This window comes from Puma concolor, chromosome B4 (genome assembly GCF_028749965.1).
Source record: "Puma concolor isolate L17-30 chromosome B4, mPumCon1.1.hap2, whole genome shotgun sequence".
Lineage (NCBI taxonomy): Eukaryota > Metazoa > Chordata > Mammalia > Carnivora > Felidae > Puma > Puma concolor.
In genome coordinates, this window is record NC_141673.1 from 38,822,756 (window position 1) to 38,846,994 (window position 24,239).

General features: G+C 34.2%; 1 protein-coding gene across 2 annotated transcripts in view; it reads right to left on the minus strand.

The window, feature by feature from the left end:
- The window catches only part of PTPRQ (protein tyrosine phosphatase receptor type Q), a 257,649-nt gene that overhangs the window by 185,499 nt on the left and 47,911 nt on the right, over window positions 1-24,239 (minus strand). For both annotated transcript variants that reach the window (XM_086712736.1, XM_086712737.1), the window contains exons 19-26: window positions 16,741-16,901; window positions 15,818-15,929; window positions 14,908-15,134; window positions 11,808-11,877; window positions 8,318-8,517; window positions 6,917-7,166; window positions 5,243-5,371; window positions 3,236-3,382 (exon numbers count right to left, since the gene is read on the minus strand). In XM_086712736.1, the coding sequence (XP_086568862.1) occupies window positions 3,236-3,382; window positions 5,243-5,371; window positions 6,917-7,166; window positions 8,318-8,517; window positions 11,808-11,877; window positions 14,908-15,134; window positions 15,818-15,929; window positions 16,741-16,901 (1,296 nt within the window). The remainder of the gene's footprint in view (window positions 1-3,235; window positions 3,383-5,242; window positions 5,372-6,916; window positions 7,167-8,317; window positions 8,518-11,807; window positions 11,878-14,907; window positions 15,135-15,817; window positions 15,930-16,740; window positions 16,902-24,239) is intronic.

The window sequence follows — 24,239 nt, forward strand, 5'->3', positions numbered from 1 at the left end:
GGATTACCTAAGAATCATTCTCAAGTCAATACATATATAAATTTTATTAATAAATGAGAAACACAGTAGATGTATGAAGGGTAAATAATATTCCAAATGACTTGAAGTTTTCAAATGAAAAACTATTAGAAAAAATAAAATGGAGACAAATGGCACTGGGGCAAAGAAAATACATTAAAATAAATCTTGCCATTATCTAGCAAATTAATTACATTTTAATAAAGTTAATAAGCTTAAAATTTTTTAAAAATGTTTTTATTTATTTTTAAGACAGAGAGAGACAGAGCATAAGCAGGGAAGGGGCAGAGAGAGGGGGAGACACAGAATCTGAAGCAGGTTCCAGGCTCTGAGCTGTCAGCACAGAGCCCAATGCGGGGCTCGACTCACAGAGTGTGAGATCATGACCTGAGATGAAGTCAGACGCTCAACTGACTGAGTCACCCAGGAGCCCCTATAAAGTTAATAAGTTTAATAACTTATTAATAACTTTAATAATTTATTAATAACTTTAATAAGTTAAATTAATTAAATTAGAAAAATACCTATTGACAAATAAAAGTCATTGAGAACCCTGAAAAGTTGACTCTCTCAATGATTTCCCTACTAAAGACAGTACCATTTGCAGAAAGTAGCAAGTTGAAGGACAGAAGTCTTCCCTTTCATAAGTCTATTTATGGAAGAATAAATACAGATTTCAATACTCTGTTTGCATTTAAGAAATTATATTAACCTTCTTATGAGATATTTAATACTGGTGACAGAGAGTTATTAGGGGATATTGAAGCAACAAAGTTTTACTTAAGATTTGTTTAACCCTCATGGAAATGATAAGAAAATGCTGGTGCCTATGTTATATTCAATAGCACTGTCTCATTAGGGATAGGCAACTCCACACTTTTTAACATTACTATATAATTATTGTATAATTATTAAATTTTAATTTTTTTCCAAAACCATCTTTTCATGCCTATGTAGAAATCTGTTCAGTAAAATATTAAGGGTTATGTAGGAATCTTATGAAATGTATAGGAATACTGCTATAATAACATGATACTAATTTGCTTTGATGATCAAAGTAGACTATGACCATAACATTCTCAGTGTGACCAAAATCAGCCCCATATTACTGAAATACCATATATCATTATCTATAAGATGTCAATTCAACATTTTTCTATGAATATCTAGAGATATGTTAGAACCCTATTGCTTTAAGAGAAATTAATTTAAAAATTGTTGTTAATAAATTTTTAAATAGACTATAGTCTACTTTTAAATATATAGAAGAAAATAAATTGGTAGGCTTAATTAGAATACAAAGAATCCTACTTTAATAAATAAAAAAAGAGGGATTCTCGGGTGGCTCACTCAGTTAAGCATCTGACGTCGGCTCAGGTCATGATCTCGCAGTTCGTGGGTTCGACCCCCCCATGTCAAATGCAGAAATAAGGAAAAGGAGATGAACTGTTTAAATGATGCCCAAAATAAACAGCATGACATCATATGTGGCAATCTATTACCAATTCCCCTGTTTCTGTCAAATGCTATAGGCCAAGAAAGATGACAATAAAACAATAATCTTAAATTGTGGATTCAGTTTAGGAGCACCTACACTGGCTTGATTTGAAGGAAGACAAAAATTCTCAATTTATTTAACTGCATAACAAAAGAATAAAAGTTAGTTGATCAATTAAGTTGATGGAGGAAATGCTATTAAAAATAAACTCAAGGACTCTAGTCTGATGAGGCCCAGGTCACTATGCTGGTTTTGCTACCTATTCATAAAGCTTTCTGACTTTCTAAGAAATGCTTAAGAGCACTTATTAGATGAACATAAGGAGAGATTTAAGGTCTAATGGAAAGGACATAAACATTGCTAAGAATTTCTGACAGAAATACAATCGAAAAATGTTAAGAGGAAAAAAATGAGAAAATTTTGCTTATAAATATGCATCTACTTTATGTATTGAAATCATAGACACATAAACATTTTCATTTGAAATTGAAATAAAACATAATTTTACGTTCTTTCAAACAGCAAAATATTACCAATGGTTAATTGTTCTTTGAAGGGGAGAATAACAAAATTCCCTAATAGTTGCTGCCCTCTAATGGTCAAATACTTGAGTGATTTATCCGATGAATGTATGCCCAGTCTTTAGTTGTAGGTGTATGTGTGCACTTGCACATGTGTGTATTTAATTTACAAGTTACTGTATGTTACACACAAAAAAAATATGGAACCTATTTATTTATTTATTTATTCATTCATTCATTTATTTATTTGTTTATTTTTGAGACAGAGAGAGAGAGGGTGAGAGGGAATGCGAGCAGGGGAGGGGTGGAGAGAGAGGGCTCAACACAGAACCTGAGGTAGGCTGCAGGCTCTTAGCTGTCAGCACAGAGCCCAACACAGGACTCAAACTCACAAACCGTGAGATCATGGCCTGAGCTGAATTCAGACACTCAATCCACTAAGCCATGAGGTGCCCCTGAAACCTTTTTAAGGTATTAATATACTCGCAAAAAAAAAAAAAAAAAAAAAAAAAGTGTGTTCTTCTCAATAATTGCAATCCCTAAGTAAAAATGAAGACATTTGGCAAGTTTGATGGTCAGGAAAATATGTTGTGGAATAACGGGGTAACATTTTTGAAACACTATAGTTCATCCCAAACTGCGATGTTTAATACATACAAATAAAAAAACCTTCGTTAGGAGAACTACCGTTTTCATAATTTCAGGATGCGCTGTTAAATTTGTAGTATGCACCCTCAATGAATCCTCACTTGCTTAGAATACCCTTTTGATTATAAACATATTTTGTTAGAGGCACTAGGGATATATGGATTCCTCTACATATTATTCTGTGAGAAAAATCTATTCTACATTGAATAATGTGAGTCCAACAATGTCTTTGTTAAATGTTAAATGTTAATGTCCTTTTTTACTTTGACTTATTGAGGTTTTGCCAATCTTCACTGTGAGCCTCAAACAGACTGACACTACATATAATGTGCTGTCTTGTTTGATCTCTGGTTCCTCTATAAAGCATTCTGTGGGTTTAATGTTCTAAGGAACACATGCACAGAATGCATTTGGTAGTTATCTGATAAGAAAATAACATGAATTAAGTAAATATAAACCAAACAGCTTCTAATACAATGTTTAACCAATGCAATAAAACACACAAGCAGGGTAAGATATCTCATGAACACACTACAGAAGATGTTCTTACCTTCTGGAGGAGTGAATACTGAAATATTTGATTTGGGTCCGATTCCTGCACTGGTTTCAGCTGCGACATATACATTGTATACTGTAAATGGTGTTAGGTTAGTGAATGCAAATTTAAGGTCTTTCGTGCTATTATCCACAATCCGACCTGCAAAAATACTGTGGATTATTTTCTCATAAAGCATTTAATCATTCTCACATTTAAGTAGAGAGCCAAATATAGCAATTAACGTTTGTTACTACAATTTAAAACATTACAGTCACAATTATTATAATTTTCAAACATTTACCTTAGTAGTGCATTGATATCAGGTTAATTAAAACAATGGAAAGAACATGAAAATCTTCCAGTATTCAAAATAACCTTCATTAAATCATAAAGCCCTATCCAACTACCATGTTATTTTTTGACATTTTTGAAAGGAAAACATTAGTTACTGCCAATATTAAAATAGCCACAGTATTTTATACATAAATTTAGTCAATTAAAATCCTAAGCATTCTAATTATCTTCTTTAATATTTAGAAAATATTTCTAGTTTAGCTTCTGAGAAAAACTCCTTAAATAGTACATCATCAAAATTATTTTAACCCTCAACTTCACCTCTGAATAATTCTTTCATCTCTTGCTCTAGCTGAAACCAGGCTCTCTCCTAAGAACACGGCTTCTGTTCCTTTAGCCACCCCACCTGATGGTCTAATTTTTTCCATGGTCATCAAGTGACTATGCCTTCAGGTATGATGTTTTCTCTACTCCTCATAGCCTTGTCTCAGACCAACAGAGCTCCCTCCTTACAAAAGCTCACAGCTAGAAATCTAATGTCATCAATGGCATCCACCACCCCTCATTGTTGCAGTGACCTTCTAAGCCCAGGGTCACTCCCCTCATTCTGGATGGTTTAGTGCCTGTTTCGATGTCACTGTCTTCAGTGCAACCATCTTAATTTGTGGTGATTTCAGTATTCCTACAGACAATCCTTAAAACACTCCCAGCTCTCTAGTCCTCCACCCTATCTCAGCCACTCCCAAGGCCATCACTATTACCAGGAACCCTGAATCTTCCATGATCTCAATTTCATGCAACTCTTTCTGACCATTCTTTCTTATCTCCTGTTCATTTATTCTAGAACCCAAAGCAACAAGTCTTCAAGTTTACTGGGACCTCCAATCCATTGATCTTTTGACCTATTTTATTCTTTTTGGTTTGGTTCTTTACCACTAGGTTTCCACTCTTTATCCATTCTCAATGACATTGTTGATTATAATCACTGCCTTTACATAAGCCTTCAATTCCCTTGCTCTTTTCTTGTTGAAGGGAGCTGGAAAAAAACACAAATCCACTCTGACTGATATCACTTTATCACTACCACACCTCGAATGAGCCCTAAATTGTACCTAGCCCCCTACTAAACTTCCATGCTCAATCAGTCTCTACTCTTTTAAGTTTTCTTTCATAGAACTCAGATTAGGAAAGAATTTTAGAGTTTACTTAATTTACTTCTAGCAATACCTTATCTGAACACCTCAAATTATCTGACAAGGGGATTCCAGGTCCTGATTATTCACAAAGATGGAGAACTTGCTACATTAAGTAGTTTCCTATATTATTTTTAGAGAACTCCTATTATTAGATATGCATTCCTTGTTCTAAGAAGAAATCTGATTTAATACAATGAAGTCCATTGTTCTTGATAAATATATTTGCAATTAGAGTAAGTGAAGGTCCTCCTGTTCAGACATTTGAAGACGTGATGTCCTCCAACAATTCTCTACTTAGGATTTATCTCATTCTTTCAGCTTCTCCTCATGAAATACGGAATATGGACAATGTTTATGATTTTAAACAAAAACTCCAAAGAACCTCATCTTCCTTATTCCTTTTTTATTATTTGCTTCAATTGTAGGATCTTATAAAAAGAGTGTGATACTTTTAAGGAGCTTGATAATGCTAACATATTTTACATAATTCTAACTCCAAAAGGCAAACACAAAACTGATTGAGACTTACCTGATGGTCCGTATAATTCAACTCTGTAACTAAATTTCCCTGTTATTACACTTGGTGGGTCCCATGAAATTGAAAAGGACTTCCCTGTAATGTTGCCTGTTACACAGTTTTGTGGTGGTCCTTCAGGAACTAAAATGGTTATAGAAAAAAAAGTTAACAAATAATAAATGAGAATTTTATTAAAAACACATAATAAAACACAAAGTCAGAAAGAAAATATCACACTATAAGCAAAGGGTTTTTTAATTAAAAAAAAAAAAGGAAACTGAATGAATTGAAGACTTTAAACAAGACAAGCTGGCTCATCAGATGGACTACTTATTTGCAACATAAACTAGTTCGATTTAAATGCTGTATATGATTGCACAGGGTGTTTCATTCCAACATTGTTCCCTGCAGTTACATTCTCCTGATACATACTTATATATTGAATTCAACCAGGCCTGGGCATAGGCCTTGAAAAGCACTCTCCCTCTGGTGGACACAGGTAGAAGGATCAGGGAATTAACTGGACCTACAGAATCTTATTGGCAAAGGTCTTTACCTTCTGTATCAATACGTGTATTTGGTTCTGAGGGGAAATTTATAACCTATAGTTAAAAGATTCTAATGTAACATGGATAACATATAAAAAATAACGACATTTAAAAAGTCTGTCTTTCATAGATGTGTTTCTACATTTTGCATTTTGATTGAAATGAAATATTCCAAGTATTTTTCTCAAGCCAAGGTTCTTGTCTACTAAATCTCACTGTGTGTTATCCTCATGAAATTATTTTTTTTAGCTGTAGAAAAAGAAGTATGGATGGAGGAAATGGTAAGATTCAAAGATGATTATTTAAATCAAGAAAAAAATTTCAAACTTCATTTCATGAAATGATAAAAGCTGACAGCTATGTCATCAGAAAAAAAAAAAATACTGTGCTTTAGTGAAATTACCCTACCAGTAATAATTTCCAGTAACCTAAAAAATTATCAGTCACAAGTGAACAAGTCTGACACTACATGTTTAGTAGGGTATCATGTCAGTAACTACGTAAATTTACATATATATAATACTATAATCCCATAATTAAATACATAAATACCCATAGCTAGAAAAGTGTACTTTTCAAAATTAGTAGTAATAATATCTAATTGTACTCATCGAATCCTAACACCACCACCAAAAGGAAGTTTCTATTGCTGTCTCCATTTTTCACATAGGGAGGAAACTCCAGTGCAAAGTAGACATAAGTAGGTGTATTTTTTACATACTATTTTTGTCTGATACTGAAATGTGAATCACGTGATATTTCTGCCGCTACAGATGTTAATTCCACATTTGATTATAGCAGTCTCAGTGAGAGGAGGGTAGAGATGATTGCAGGAGATGTAAAAGGGCAGAGATGATTATGAAAAATTGTTGAGATCACATAGATAAAAACTTATCTTAGGATCATGGTTATTAGCTCAAGAATCCTTTGGGTCAAATCTCCTTTGTCATTTTAGATGCTTATGTTAATATTATAAAAGAGTACTATAATTGGTATGCCCATTTTCTGTTATTGGTGGGAAAAGTTACCGAAAGGGAAGGAAGTTTTAATAAAAAACATCTATATGAAAAAAATGAAAGATTACTCTCTAAGTAGTTTAACTCTTTTTTTTCTACATACACAAAAAGTGAAATCATACCTGATTCCGGTGTTCTGACAATGGTACTATCAATATAACCTGCTTCCGTTGTAACAGCAGAAACTTCAAAAAGATATGTTGTGTAAGGTCTCAAATGTGTCACTACAAAACTTATAGGCTCTTTCCACACAGAGCTTATCTTACTCCTTGCCAACGTGCTCAAAGAATATGTGGTACGCGACGGAGGTGTAATTCTACCAAGGGTTGGAGAAGGGCTGGTGGTACTCCATAAAAAAGATTCATTATTCTCCTAGTGAATAAATAAATAGCATTGGGAAAATAATTGGTATCTCAAGGTGAACATGATAAGTGTAATTCATTTCTTTTTCTTTTATATAATAAATATTGTTCTTAAATTTATGTGTATGATTCATTACAATTTTAACAGATTGTTATCTATTCAAGTTATGGACAAATTTGCTAGATTTTAACTTTACCCATTTATATCTACAGTTTTAGAACAGAATATATTTATTGTATTCTTTATACCTTAATATTTCTTATGAATAGGATTTCAAAAGGCTTAGAATAAAGGTGAAGCTATAGCAAAATTATTGGTAAGAATTTTTAAAATTCATGTTAGGGGTGCCTGGGTGGCTCAGTTGGTTAAGCATCTGACTCTTGATTCCAGCTCAGGTCATGATCTCACGGTTTGTGGGTTTGAGCACCACCTCGGGCTCTGCACTGACAGCGCGGAGCCTACTTGGATTGTTTCTTTCCCTCTCTCTCTGTCTCCCCCCAACTGCTGCAAAGTAAATAAATAAACATTTTTAAAAAATTAAAAGGAGGTTTTGAGACTTCTGTAACTTAAAGTATTCAAAACAAAATAATTTTGTTTATCAATAATACCACAAAGATCACCAAAATTATCTTTGGAAAAGCATGACACGGTATTCCCAGCGAATTCCCATAAATGACTAGAGTAATAACAAATTCTTTGCCAAAGATATGCACAACCAAAACAATCTACTTCCACAAACATAACTTTGCTGCCTTCTGCTCCCCTCCTGTCACATGGAAATATCTTTTTTCAGCGATATCCTATACTTTGCTCTTTCAGGTCTTTATAAAATATCCTCCACCCAAAATAGCCCCCTCACACAATCTCTCATGTCCTTATTCCAAGGCCAAGCCAAGGTCCATTCACAAATGCGGCTCCTTTTAAGAAGTCTCTCCAGAGATCCCTGTGAGATTTTTATATTTCTTGAATTCTCAGACCCTTCACTTATTCTACCTTGAATACAGCCAATTGTGTATAACATGATACTATAACCTAATACTATAAGTAATCAAGCAGCTAATAAGCACAGTGGCTTAAAAATTTTTTTTCAAATGCTGGAAACTTCAAGTTATAAGTTCACCTAGAATTTTTGAGACATAGAAAGTGTTCATAACACTTACATTGCATTCTGGCAATTTCCCAGTCAAAATGTCTTCTACTCTGATGGAGACATCTTTCACTACTATCCCACTTCTGGCATGCTTGACACTAATCTTGAAGCTGGTAATTTTGCCATTTGGTTGCCGAGGTAAATACCAAATCAGGTTTACTGCAGAATAGTTAAAGGCCTCAACTGTGAGATTCACTACTTTTCCTGGAGCTGGGGAAGTGAGAGGGTTTGAAAGAAGGGGAAAAAACACTGTTATAAATCTTAGAATGGCATTCATATAATGTTGGGATGTTACACTTCTCACATTATGTAAAATTAAATATTCTATGTTAGAAAAAAACTCTACTTGGCGTCAGACTTTTAGAAATATATTTAATTAGCTTTGCCTGGAATTTGAGCCCACAGATTTGTATTTAAGACAAAATAAGCTTTATTTTAGGATTATTTGGCAAATGGATCCATTGATGAACTATTTCAAGCAAATCTGAAAAATATCCAATCAACAGTTATTTGTGAATATGCAAACAAATTTGAATAATGAATCTCCTCCTGAAATATTTTGGAATTGTGTAGTTTCCTTAGATAATGAAGAAGTGGCAAACTGAAACAATTAGCCAGCCATGTAAACCAAAAAGCACATTTCCAGAATGTATGTAAATATCTAGTGCCTAACATAAAGTGGACACCACCCAACTGGTTGTGCTTATTATGTTTTGAGTTTTATACACACTCAAAATAAACTTTCATCAGAATTCGTGACCAAATAATTCTTAATAATTATTGATAAACTGCAATAACAAGCTATATGCCATTTTACCTGGTGTGAGACAAACATGAAACCAGAATGAAGTAAAATTATGCACATTAATTTCAAGGTAAGTTATGCAAAACTGACAATGTAAATAATCAAGATCCTTTATAATATAGAACAAACATGACAAATCACTATTAAGAGGAATAAAAACAAAACAGGATGCTCACGATAAAACACTACACGTGATAACAATGCCTAGTATTAAGATATAGAGTTTAAATGCACATTATAAAGAAGAATGCCAGAATATGAATTGTAAATAAAAGTCATATAAATTATACAAGGAAGTTAGGTCCTAGGAAAGAGAGCTGTTATAAATTATGTTAAATCATAGAAACTAGGAAACTCAAGGTCAGCTCAATTTTAATGGAAAAAAATAAACCAGTTTGGAGGGGTAATTAATCACTAATAATGGATGGAATGATTGATGGAAATTTTTTTCTCCATGGAAAACTCATCAATGGAATTAAAGCTTAGAAAGGACATTGAAAATATAACTCTCTGACACTAAAGATCAAACCACTTGAATATCTTTTGGATGGATAAAATATAATAAAGCAAAAGGAAAAGGGTTGTTAAATATATGAGGCTATAAAATTATGAGTTAAAACTTTTATCATGATTTTTTTAAAAAACTGAATGTATTTGACATATAACTATATAAATTTAAGGTGTGCATTGTGTGAATTTTATATATATCCATATTGTATTATGATTGCTGTTGTAGTCATATTTAACATAACATCTATCATGTTACATAATTATAATATCACATTGTACTATTCATTATATTGTGCATGAGATTTCTATGGCTTACTTATTACTTGAGGCAAGTTTGTATCCTTGAACAACATCAGTCTTATTCCCCTACCCCCTATCCCCTGGTGACCACCGTTTCACTCTTAATGCATCCTAATCACCTTTTAAAATTTCTGATATGTGTAAACTATACACATGGTTATAATTATGTCTGATATGTATATGTATATATATATATGATATGTGTGTGTGTGTGTATATATATATACATATATATATATGTGTGTGTATATATATATACATATATATATATATATGTATATATATATGGCAAATTGCAAACAAGCTACACATTTTCAGATGAACCTCAACAACAGATACAAGGAACTACTCAAGTATAGAGAAAATTGAATTTATAAGGTAACCAAACATTTATTAAATGCATGATTTTAAGATATTTTAAAAGTGATCAAAAATATTAAATAGATGGGAAATAATTAAATAGGGTAAACAACACTTTGGAAAAAATGGTAATTTGATTAACTTGCTTTAATAATTTTTTTTCTCAAATTTTTCTGCTTGTGCTTTCCTTTTGTGATTTCATGATGTCTGAAGAATAATCCTGGCTCTTTTCTGTAGTTGGAAGGTCTTTCTCTATTTTAAATAATCTAGCTTCTACTTCTGGACTTTTATGTACCAAAATCCAATTATTTCTCAATTTTCATAGAGTGAATTTATCCATTTTGATTCAAGTCAAGATTCAATACTGTAGTATCAAAACTTTCTGTTTTATAAATAAATCATTTCATCTTTCAGATAAGTGTTCTCCAACCCTTTGAGGACATAGCTAGCCTAATGAGATGCATAAATTTTCTAGTATGTGTAAGTGTCTACAACTTTCCAAAGCATACACCGTACAAAGCTTGCATTTATTGAGCCAGAAAGAAACTTCATAAATCCAATATAGAGACTTCTAAAAATATTACCTGCATTTCTAAGGATCTATCAAGTTGAAAATGGAAGTGCAAGAGGTATTTCTATTATCTTAAAGCCAAAATAAATTCTATGTTTACCAGAAATAATACTGATGGGAAGTTAAGAAGCTGAGTTTTTTCCACTTGTGGATGGAATATTAACCCAGTAAGGTGTAACAAGTTAGCCTGTATAGTCTTCTGAAGAGTATTTTTTTTTTTTAATTTTTTTTTTCAACGTTTATTTATTTTTGGGACAGAGAGAGACAGAGCATGAATGGGGGAGGGGTAGAGAGAGAGGGAGACATAGAATCGGAAACAGGCTCCAGGCTCTGAGCCATCAGCCCAGAGCCTGACGCGGGGCTCGAACTCACAGACCGCGAGATCGTGACCTGGCTGAAGCCGGACGCTTAACCGACTGCGCCACCCAGGCGCCCCATGAAGAGTATTTTTATTCATGGGGAAGAAATTACTTCTGATTTAACAATAATAAATGCAGTTTATTTATTTCATAGAACTATTCCTTAAAGTTGGGTTATATATAGTATAAATAATAAAAAGGAGTTGGAGAATACTGACATAATGAAATTTAGATTTACATTACATTTTTACATCTTTAACATTTACAAAAAAAAAAAAAAAAGGATAGATAGGAGCAAGAGAAATTATGTAATTATCCAATTTTCCCAAAAACTCACAACAAATGATCAACAGTGAGACTCCCAAGACAAAATTATTTTCATATATCATTCAAAAGTTTTTCATAATTAGAAAGAATATTATAATACATATTTTAATGAATAAGCATCCAATAAGACTCTAAAATTAATTGAATGGCCATACTATTGAAAATTTTATGGATTTTAACACTATATTTAGTTTATATCCTTATTTATTTCAAATGACAAACACTCATAATTAAGCTAGTTTGGGAATAAATGATTTAGGAAAATTACCACTTTCTGCCGTTTGGAAAAGAAATGGGTCACTAAACACTCCAATGCCAGCGCTGTTTTCAGCAGCAACCTAAAATAGACCAATAGAATTGTGTTCAAACTTTTTACTCTCTAATTAAACAGAATCTGAAATAATAAAATTTTGACTTGTTGATAAGTTAAACGATAGACACTTCCCTTAATTCTTGAAATACTCTTAAAGTAGATAGCACACATGGAACTAATCCATATTTTCATTTTCCCTAAGGGTATATTTGCAGCACAGTTTGATTCAACACATTTCTCAAATTTCTAATGGAAAAATTAATAGTCAAGTTTTGTAGTCAATTAGTAGTGGTAATAACAACAGATACTACTTGTGGGAAACTTCTATGTACCAGGAAATTTCCCAGAAATTTTATACATCTCATTTTATCCACATAATCAAAACATAAGGTATTCCTATCAGCATGTTATAGATGAGGAAACTGATTGAGAGAGGTCACGTAACTTGTGCAAGTCATACAGGAATAAGTGATAGAACCAGAATTCCATTGAAATCATGCTTATTTCTAAAGCTCAACCACTTTTTATTATATTAACATTAACTATTTCTGTAACAAATACTAAACCATATACACAGTATCTGGCTTGAGAATTTACAATATAACCAATCAAATATATACTCAAGAAAATTTTACAAACAAGTCTAATCAGTGATAGTTAAGTATTTTGAATTTAAAAGATGGAAAAATTCTTTTGACTCGGATAGTCTAGTCAAAGAGACTAGAATAGGCACAGAAAACGTCATTACTGAGATCAAAACTCTTATGTTATTCCAAATGCCATAAGTGGAGTCTGAAAACCTTGGTTTATATTGAATTTCACCTGGGGTGCCTGGGTAGCTTAGCTGGTTCAGTGTCTAACTCTTGATTTTAGCTCAGGTCATGATCTCATAGTTCTTGAGATCAAGCCCCGTCTGGGGCTCTGTGCTGACAGCATGAAGCCTGCTTGGGATTCTCCCCTTCTCTCTGTACCCCCTGCCTCTCAAAATAAATCAAGTTAAAAAAAAAATTTTAATATATTGAATTCCACCAATTACCAAATGAGTAGCTATAGGCAATTTACTTAGTACTGCTCTAAATCCCATTTTCCTTCTCTTTAAAATGGGGATAACAATATATCTATGTCATAGAATTGTTTCAAGGACTAAATGAAATAACACATGTAAAGTACTTAATAGGATTTTCCCAAAATCACATAGATTTGATACCTACATTTGAGTATATCAAATGGACTGCACCAAATACCCTTTGGAATTCTGCAACGGCTAACATTTATTCGAACAGCGTAAAGGTCACAACAATGATTTATAAAGTGTGGAAAGAACAGAAGAATAAGGGCTTCCCAGTAGACCTGAAGTAAGAGAATTCAAAGGAATAAAAATTCAAATTCCATAAAAACAGATCTAAGCAGAACTAGGTTAGCTAAATTACCTTTCTGTCTGCAATAGCTTCTTATATCACATTAAAATGTAATCTATACCTATTACCTTCAATAGTGTATTTTAACATATAAGCTAATCTGAATAAATGCTTGTTGATAGAAATTATGTGTACTATGCCATTCTCAGATGCCAGTAGAAAAGGTTTCCTAGTCTTTACCCATGGTTCTGCAATGAAATAGCCAAGTCATGAGTCTTTGACCTTGACCTCTGCATCAGTAAGTTTCCTTTTAACTATTCTTATATAGAGGATCCCTACTATTTGGATGCTTTCCAATTCTTACTGTGTGCTTTTATTCCACAAATAGGCATGCTTCCAATAAGGAAACCACCGCCCCCAGGCAAATTCTCTTTCCCATCATTTCTTACCATCCAGAAAGCCATCTCAGTTATGTCTTTTCACATATTTATACAGCTTTTATAGATTTTTTCTCTACATTCCATTATCTTCAAAGCTCAAAGAACATATTGATGTTATGTTGAAAATAGGATCAAAAAGATATCTGTATCCTTTCCTATACTATGGAAATATGACAAATGTATCTTAATTGTAAGTATTTTCATATGGCCTAACTAATTTAGGATTGCTTTTTATAATTTCTCCTTTACTTAATTTCTTTATTTAATTTTTAAAAAATGTTTATTTATTTTTGAGAGAGAGACAGACAGACAGAGCAGGGAAGGGGCAGAGAGAGAAGGAGACACAGAATCTGAAGCAGGCTCCAGGCTTGGAGCTGTCAGCACAGAGTCCGACATGGGGCTCAAACTCACAAACCGTTAGATCATGACCTGAGCCAAAGTCAGATGCTCAACCAACTGAGCCCCCTAGGTGCACCTTCTTTACTTAATTTCTAAATAACATGTTGTTTAATTCTGCATATTAAACATTGTAAAGAACTAAAAGTTTTTCTAAAGACACAGTAAATTTTCAGGAAATATTTATTGAATGGAACAGAATTGAATTCACTGTTGTCTGAGAAACTGGCTCAATAGAAACTTTCAAATTTGCTAAGAGAAACGTAAATCCGACAAAATGAAGAGAAAAATAACAAACCTAACTTTACATTTAATGAAAAAATAGACTATTTTTTCCTATAAAGCCTAAGTTATTCAATTTAAACTTGATTTATTCATTTAAAAAGTCACTAAGCTAAATGGTTTTAAAATAAATAAATAATATAAATACACCTAAAAATGAAAAGAGATTACAACATTTGTTCAGTTAAGAGCCCAGATGGGCACTGAGGTCATGACTCAAATGTTCATTCTTCAGTCACTTGGCTGTGTTCAGCTGCAAAGTCTTGACCAGGTGGGAAAAAGTTCCTTCACTTTTAAAATGAATGAAATATTTTTTTAATTTTTTTAAAAAAATTAATATTTATTTATACTTGAGAGAGAGAGAAAGAAAGAGGGGGGAGGGCAGAGAGAGATGGAGACAGAATCCAAAGCAGGCATCAGGCTCTGAACTGTCAGCACAGAATCCAATGTGGGGCTCAAACCCACGAGCAATGAGATCATGACCTGAGCTGAAGTCAAAGGCTTAACCAACTGAGCCACCCAAGAGCCCACAAATGAATGAAATATTTTAATAGTAAATAATTATTTAAAAAATATTACCTTGATTTCATACGTTGTTCCAGGATTAAGATTAGTAAGAAGAACTTCCAGACTGTCCGGCTTCGTTCTAACTTGTGTATATTCTGTTTGCGTCCATGGACAAACTTCCTTATATTTCACAATGTAAGATATGATTCTTCCATTTGGGTTAGGTGGTGTATTCCAAGACAGAAGAATCCCAGCAGATCCAACTCTTTCTCCCGCTAGGAAGACTGGAGGCCCTGGTTCTATTAAAACATATATATATGTTGTTAAAAAGACAAACAACTATTGTATTTTCATAATCATAATCATATAAGGAAGAAGGTATTTACAGATGTGGACTTTTGAAGTTCCCAAAGACTAACGGCCTCTCAAATGTGAGTTTGACCTCCCTAGAGCTTTGCTACCAAAAGAAAAAAAAAAAAGGTTAAATGCGTTGGGGGATACCCAAAACATTCTTTTGTAAGAATGTAAAAAATGGAATGCTACTACATACTACAGGCCAAATACACTTTTGATGCCAGATCGTTTTAAAAAGAAACTTATCTGTGCAAAGCTTACACACAAAACTAAGAAAACAGGAATGCAGTCTTACAAACTGAATAATTCTTCTGAGCAAGTGTAGTGAGTTTATTTTCATGGCTCTGCATCATTTAAATATTACTATTAACAGTCTCTGTGATCCATTTCACAAACAAGTATAATTATCATTATCATTACTCTCTGAAAGTCAAGAAAGCTAAAGAACTGGTAGAACACAGGTCTTAAACAGATCACTTTCTTAAGTTTCCATTTTGCGTTAATTACTAACCTGTTGTCATGCATATAATGCACATATTGCTAATGTAAGTATTTCCATCCAATAGATTTATACTAGCTGCAAATATTTCATAAAAACACTTCATAAAAAAAGAAAATACATACTCACTTGTTACATTCGTTGTCACTGTTCTACTAACAGGAGAGCTGTATGTTGTAGCAGAAATTGAAGAGATGGTCACATCGTACCTAGTGCCAGGAACAGCGTTGGAAACATCAACCTAGAACACCAAAAACAAATAACTGCCTTAAAACTCTTTCTAGAAAACAAGAAAGCTAAAACAATCAATCTATCACAACAACAACAAATTAAACATCTCACTCTATAACTCTGCTGTGTTTAAAACATTCCAAATTCCATATTATTGTAAAATATAAATCTGTTCTACCACATAACTATTTACCAATAACATATAATGAAAACTTGCAAAACATACTGTGTTATCAAGAACTAAATCAGTATTTCAATCTATCTAGTTTGTTGTCACAAGAAACAACTATTCAAGAATCTTAAGAAATCTACAGTCCGTTGCTTAACCCTGGTTTTTAAAAGTATATTAAAATACCTGTGTCTCTGAAGTTCCAATAAAAAGTAAAAGAAAAATGATTATAAAATCCATCATTATTACATTTTTCAGGCAGTAGAATCACATTGATGGCTCTAGAGAGAAATGTTGCCTGCATTAATGATTTAAAGACAGATCCTCCTGGCAAGTACACAATTAATGAGCCTGGATTACTCAATAGCTCTGCCCTTTCTTTGTTAAACTATTCATGAACCCTTGGATGGCTGGCTGTAGGTTCAGGGTAAGACTGAAGAAAAAAACGCATAGATGTTGCTAAGGTAACAATCCACCGATGCTGAAACTTAAACTCATCAATTCAGGATCAGTGTTTTTGTCTTCATGTTGTGCTTTTAAAAACTCTCAAAGGAGTAAGTTTTCATGGTGTATGAGTTTCATAAAGAACTTTCCTATTAGGACCAAATATAAATACAAGTTGGCTCAGCAAGTACGATAATGAAACCTATACCTGATACTCTCCACCTCCAAGATCTTTGATAGTAACAAAGCCACTGTCAGGAACAAGATCCACATGAAACCTTTCCACATGGCCAGAGGGCAGGCTCCAGTACAGAGAGAAGGAATGTGCAGAAATATTGAAGGCTTTCAATTTCTCAGGTCTTTCTGGTTCTGATATTAAGTATTCAAAGATAAAATGAAAATCAATAGCCTGTAAGATTTCAACATAACCACACTGTCAGAAAGCACTGAGTCCTTTAAGTTATCTCTAGTCACACGTAGGTGTTAGGCATCTAAATCTTTAATAGTAACTAGTTTCTACGTATAATTATCAGAAATAATATATCAATTTATGTATGTTTCTAGGATATATCTTACCTATTAAAATCTGTTAGTTGTCCAAATTGTTTGTTAAAGCTAATGCTTTAATTGAAAACTTGAATCATTTAAAGAAACTTATTTAAATCCAAATTATTGATTCAATTACCTGGATGTTTTAACAAGCAGAAGATAATTGGGAAAAAATGTAGCTAAAATCTGCCAATGTTTTTAAAGAGTGAGCATTTCTAATGAATATTTAGCTATGTGTTTCCTTAAAAGAAAAGCTGTTTTCTTATAGGAAGTAAACAATAAGTATTAACTGTCCTAGCCACTTCAACCATGTTTTTCTACCTTTGCTTCCACTGTTTCCGGAGTTATGTTTATGCTGCCTGTACCTCCTTGAAGGGAGTTTTCTGCATAAAGTTCTTCTGATTGGTTGCCAATGAGTCAGATACTCACTCTGCCTTATCTTTAGTGCAGATTCCGAACAAACAATATAGGGGGAGGAAAAGAGATTAAGAAGCCAAGCATGTGAAAAACATACCTGATACAGTCCCAATCTAATACCATTTCCAAAAGAAAGGAGTCTGAAATTAATCACTGAACTCCACTTAACCATTTTAAAGCCCGCCTATCAGAGATACTTTGAAATGGATATAAAAAAATGAAACATACATTTCATAACAAAACTGATAGGGCACATTGCATAATATAGTAACCTTAAGAGGTCAATTTCTCACATTTGGGCAGGTGAGAGAGATACTTTTAGAAAAGTCGTTTTTTTTTTTTCTTTTTCTTTATCTTCTTTGAAAAGTTGCTTTAATGCTTATAATGCTTCCGTAGTAACTGATCCTGGTATTGGTCAATTAATTTCTACTATGACATTTTTAAAGATACAACAAACATTCTTTTGGCATCATCACCAAATCGACCATGTAGGCAGAACTGTAGTTTTATAATAACTCTTTAGAAATATCGTAAACCCAAGGTAAAAGATCAGAGGAATACCCAGTTTGTGTGAGTAGAATTCCTTTGTTGCGCATAGCTGTTGGCATTTTTCCTGGATCTTTCTGCACACAGATCTATGCCCTCTGTATTCCCAAGCTTGAGAGAAAAGAGCTTGGTTCTTCTCACATTAAAACAGACAAAAGTCTAACATGCAAAAGTCCAACTAATTACTACTCACACTACTGATTTTATGTAAGGGTTAATATTATTTCCTCAAGGATCCTGGAAAGTAACTAATACCCATGAAATTTTAGGCAAGAAAGAAGAAAAAAGCCCTGGGATGAAATTTTGGAAGAAAAAAAAAAAAAAAGACAAGACAGGAGAAGCGAAGTTCTGCCTACCCAGATGATGGTGAGATAGGATGCAGTTTCCTAGACTGTGGTTTAAGATTACACACTGAAGGACTCTTGGCTAAGCGTGTCTCATCAAGACAAGGAAGAATGTATTTGTCTGGTAATCTGCCAATCTGATCAAGAGGGAAGGCCTGCAAGCTTCAGGACAGTTTGGTAAAGACTTTTCAACATAGAGTGGATAGAAGCCCTGGAAATGGACAGAACTTAGTGTAACTGACAAAAGCAGCCTGAATTTCTGGTATCAGGTAAGAAAGAGGAAGTCTAATGATCATACAGACCATAATAAAGATGTTAGTTTTTTTTCCCCCTGAAGGCAATGGAAAACTGGAGAATTTTAAGAGGAAAAAAATGTGACTTTTTAAAAAAAATATTATTTTAAAAGATTACTTTGAAATGGTATGTGAATGGCATAATATCTGGAGAGAAGCCAAAATGGTAATGGGAGGCCAATTAGGATAGTGTGGTAATCTGGACAGAAAGAAGGGAGCCTCGCCCTCAGAAAAAGGTAATGGAGATGGGCCAATGCTTAAGCCACTGTAGAAGAGTGCAGATTCTTCGATATGAGCTGGAAAATTCAATTAACTGAAAGTAAACACCATAATAAATATAATTTATACCTCATGGAATATAATCTCTCAAAAGGTGGGAAAATATGAAGCAAAAATATTACTCTCAGCCTAATTGTTTGATACTAACCGATAAAAATCAAACTGTGAGGTGGATGTGACTGGAGAATATCACATTGTGTCAATTTAATTAGGGATAGCAAATAATTCTAGGCTTAGTTACATATTTTTCTAGACCAGAATTTCCCAAGTTAATCCTCAGAATCCGAAGTCCTTACAGTTTAATACATGTTCTGTGATTAAACCACTTTGCCAATCACTTCTTTTCTAAGTTAAATAGCTTTCATTATTGCAAGACACCTCAGAGACTTAAATATGCTTAACTATCTTGTGATTCCATAAAGCAGCATTGTCCAAAAAAATTAAAAATGTAAAAGAAATATGTAAAATTAATTCAATAATACATTTTATTTAACCCAATACATCAAACACATCATTTCACATATAGTCAATATAAAATTATTAATGAGCTAGTTCCCTGTTTTGCATACTAAGTCCTTGAAATCCTATGTCTTTCACACTTATAGCACTTAAGAGGAATTTGGACTAGCCAGACCTTAAAGCTCAACAGTCATATATTGCTAATCACTACATATTGGACAGTATAGCTTTAAAGAATCCCTCAACTTTTCCTCTTGACATTTTAGTAAATTTACCAAAAGTGTATTTTGAGAATTTGAGAGAAAACAGAAATATAATCTCATGATTGGTGTCTATAAAGAAAAAGCCCAAAAGACCTAGAAAGACTTCAAAAAGAAAATGCTGACACAAACTATGATACATTAACCTTTAAGAAAGAAAGGGGGCGCCTGGGTGGCTCAGTCGGTTAAGCGTCCGACTTCAGCTCAGGTCACCATCTCGTGGTCCGTGAGTTCAAGCCCCGCGTCGGGCTCTGGGCTGATGGCTCAGGGCCTGGAGCCTGCTTCCGATTCTGTGTCTCCCTCTCTCTCTGCCCCTCCCCCATTCATGCTCTGTCTCTCTCTGTCTCAAAAATAAATAAACGTTAAAAATTAAAAAAAAAAAAAAAAAGAAAGTAAGAAGAGATTCAAAATGGAAGAGAAAGTTACATAGGGAACTCAGTAGATTCTGACTCAAAAGAGCATACATACACAAAGTGAGACCAAAGTGTTATATACCTTGGAAAATCCATAGGAGTTGCACATACTTATCCAAACAGTGCCAAGAAAATCAAAAGCCAGCTACTTTAAAATGAAATAGGAAAAGGGGCGCCTGGGTGGCGCAGTCGGTTAAGCGTCCGACTTCAGCCAGGTCACGATCTCGCGGTCCGTGAGTTCGAGCCCCGCGTCGGGCTCTGGGCTGATGGCTCAGAGCCTGGAGCCTGTTTCTGATTCTGTGTCTCCCTCTCTCTCTGCCCCTCCCCCGTTCATGCTCTGTCTCTCTCTGTCCCAAAAATAAATAAAAAGAAAAACCAAACATTGAAAAAAATAAAATGAAATAGGAAGATTACCCAAGGGATACAGGCGTGCTGATGCATAGGGGCACTTGTACCCCAATGTTTATAGCAGCACTCTCAACAATAGCCATATTATGGAAAGAGCCTAAAATCCTGAGAAACGTAACAGAAGACCATGGGGGGAGGGGAAGGGGAAAAAAAAAGTTAGAGAGGGAGGGAGGCAACTATGACTGAGGACGTACTCATGTATAAGACATGCAAAATTATAACTAACTCTTACCGAGTTTATGATGCACTCTGCACTGTGATAAGCACCTTCACACACTGTTCTATGTAACAGTAATAATTTATAAGCAAACACTATTATTATTGCCATTTAAAAATGAGAAAACTAAGAAACAAAGAATTTAGGTGATTTTACCAAGGTCTCAAAGATAACAGGTGAATGTCAGAGCCAGGATTTAGACCTAGAAGCAACAGCTTCAAAACTCAAGGTTCAATGATAAGTGCACTGCTCTAACCTATACAAAGTGGCTTACAAATAAGAGCAGATCAAGAAATCCTAAATCAATCTATCAAAATCTTATAGAGGATTCAAGCAATAGGGTGATCCATAGTTTTATTTTTAAGTCTAATACAATTATCTGAAATGGCCCCCAGGTTAAAGGGACTCCAACTAAGTATGCCCTGTGTCAAGGCAACACATATTTACCAAGGGCCTATAGCTTCCTCTTATTTCAGAAATGGGCTAGGTAAAAACTATTAATAAAATAAACATCCTCTAAACTGAGAATAAACTGAGGGTTGATAGGGAGTGGGAGGGAGGGGAAAGTGGGTGATGGGCATTGAGGAGGGTACCTGTTGGGATGAGCACTGGGTGTCGTATGGAAACCAATTTGACAATAAATTTCATATAAAAAAATAAATAAAATAAACATCCTCTAATAAGTCAGTACCACATTAGGTGCCACAGGAGTCTAAAAAATAATCATATTTCAATACAAGCACTGGTAATAGGCCCTGGAACTGGATTACTGGGTTTAAATCCTTGCTCTGTCACCTAAATAAGACTTCAGGCAAAATCCTTAACCCCTCTGTACCTCACTGGCCTTGTCAATTTGGGGATAATAATACTGCTACTCCACACATTGTTGTGAGAATAAAATAAGTTAATACATGTAACGTGCTTGGAAGAGTGGCCTGAACATAGTAAAAGCTTGGCAAATGTAAGCTGTGATTAGTAGTAATTGTTATTACTGCTATCTTTCTATGTAAACCCTGGTCATCTCTTAGTAAAACCATCGTGTTCTCTCTTTTTTCATTCCTTAGTTTTAGCACTCTCTTAATGTCAACAGCGTTTTGCACAAAATGGGGCCCCCCAGCATTGTTCCATTATCACCACTCTCTTTATAAAAAATAGGGTAGCGGAATCTTTTGTGCCTCAGTGATCCCCATCAGGAAACCCAGATTACCACCCTTCTCTATCTCCTCGTATCAACCTACCTCCCAAATCACTGCTATCCTCTCACAGTGACTTCCATTGCCCACCTCTCAAAACCATCTCCTAAACCACACTGTACAACCAGAAAAACAGATTCCTACTATTTCATAAAGTGCGCTCTTCTTTAGTTAAAATGACTGCTGATAGTCTATATCTTTCATGAAACTTCCCTGATACTGACATGACTTTGGTTACTACTTTTTCCTCAGAGCAAATTCTAGGTAAGCAAGCTCTGTCACACTCACTGCACAATCTCCTTTACCTTTCCATCAGGAAAATATTTTCTCAATCTTTGCTCAGTGGTCTATTTGATCTTTCCATCCAACCACATATGTTGGTGCTTACCATAGACCACTTGTGATTTTGCCAACTTCTGGCAATTTCTGGACTTCTGGGAATTTCTAGAAATGAAATTTGATCATCATGACTAAGAAGACCCTACTAGTATATAGTGGGTAGATATCAGGGATGCCGCTAAACACCCTACAATGCGTGGGACAGATTCCTACAAGAGAGAATTGCCCAGCCCAAAATGTCACTATTGCCAAGTTTTAGAAACTCTGCTACAGACTAAAACGTCTTGAGTGGGTCCAGTTTTAATGTGTTTGATTATATACTTTGCCTATCATGACACACTGAAGAAAAAGACATTGAATACATGATCTAACATACGTGCTTTTTAAGAAATAGTAAAGATGTATAGCATCCATATATAAACAATATTTAAAATGTACAAAGTATAATTCAGTGTCTAAGAGCCTCAAGGAATCTCAGAGATCATCTACTACAAATTACACTGACACATAAAGGCCAAAGATATTAGGTAACTTGACCGATATTAGTTAAGTGTCAAATTCAGGAGCAAAGCTGGTGTATGAATTCCAAACTCACTGCTTGTTTTGCATTGTCACATACATATCACACTTAGGAAAATAATAATGTATATAGTCTGTAAGAATAATGATGCTCCAAGGTGCCCACATGGTAAACCCTGTAACCTGTTAATATGTTATGTTACATGGCAAAAGGGACTTTACATAGAAATAAGATTATGAACCTAGAATCAACCTAGATTATCCAGGTAGGATAAACACACAAGCCCTTATAAGTGAAAGAGAGAATAGTCACATGTGACAGGAAAAAAATAAGAGTTGAAGAATGAGTGAAATTCAACCTTCCTTGTTGGCTTTGAAGATGAGGAAGAGGATCACAAGCCAAGGAATGAAGCATCCTCTAGAGCTGGGATCAATTCTCAGCTGACAGCCAGCAAGGAAATGACTACCTCAGTCCTACAACCACAAGGAATTGAATTCTGCAAACAACCTAAATGAGCAAAGAATTGAGTTTTCCCCCCTGGAACATGTAAAAAGGAACACAGACCTCTGAATACCTTGGATTCTAGACTGTAAGATCCGTGTTGGACGTATTACCTACAGAATTACAACATAATTGATTTTTTGTTGTTTAAGCCACTGAACTTAGGGCAATGCATCACAACAGCGATTAGAAGCAAATACTATGTGTAACAGCCACATAACAAATGTCCATAGACTGAGTTATCATCATATGTCTGCTTTGGATCATGCTGAATCCACAGCCTTAAAGACTACTTAAGAGTAATCTTCTGAGTTATTGCTGTGATGACGTTCTCTTTTCAAAAATTTAAATTATTGATAGGTTTCACAGCTTTGTTTGCATTTTAAAATGATGCCTTAAATTATTCAGAATAGGATTTTTTTCTTCTCATATAAAAAAAATCAAAACCTTACAATACTGAATTTCTTATAGTTCCTCAAATACACCATTATTTATATACACCTCTGTGATTTTGCAGAGGCCACTCCCTCTCTCTGTGAGTCCTCTTTTTCTTACACCTCACATGCTCTCAAGTCTGATTAAGAAACTCCTTATCCTTTACAGTCATTACCAGGCTCAAAGAACCTTCTCCACCCATGCCATGGAGCTCATCATTCGCTTTTCTGTGCAACCAGAATAAGTTTGAACTTATTTCCATTGCTTCACTTACTAATTTAGCTTATACTATATTTGCTTCTATACTTCCATTCCTTCTACTCTCTGTACATCCTAAGACTATGCTTTTTTATGTGCATAGCCCATAGTAGGACACAAAAGACAATGAACAAGTTTTTAAGAGAATGGATAATCCTCAAATCATCCACCTAATTTCACTAACTGGACCTCTATTTTATGTGACTCTAGTGTAATATTAGCTACATTTCATGAGGACTCGCTATATGCCAGATACAGTTTTATCCAATTTGCATT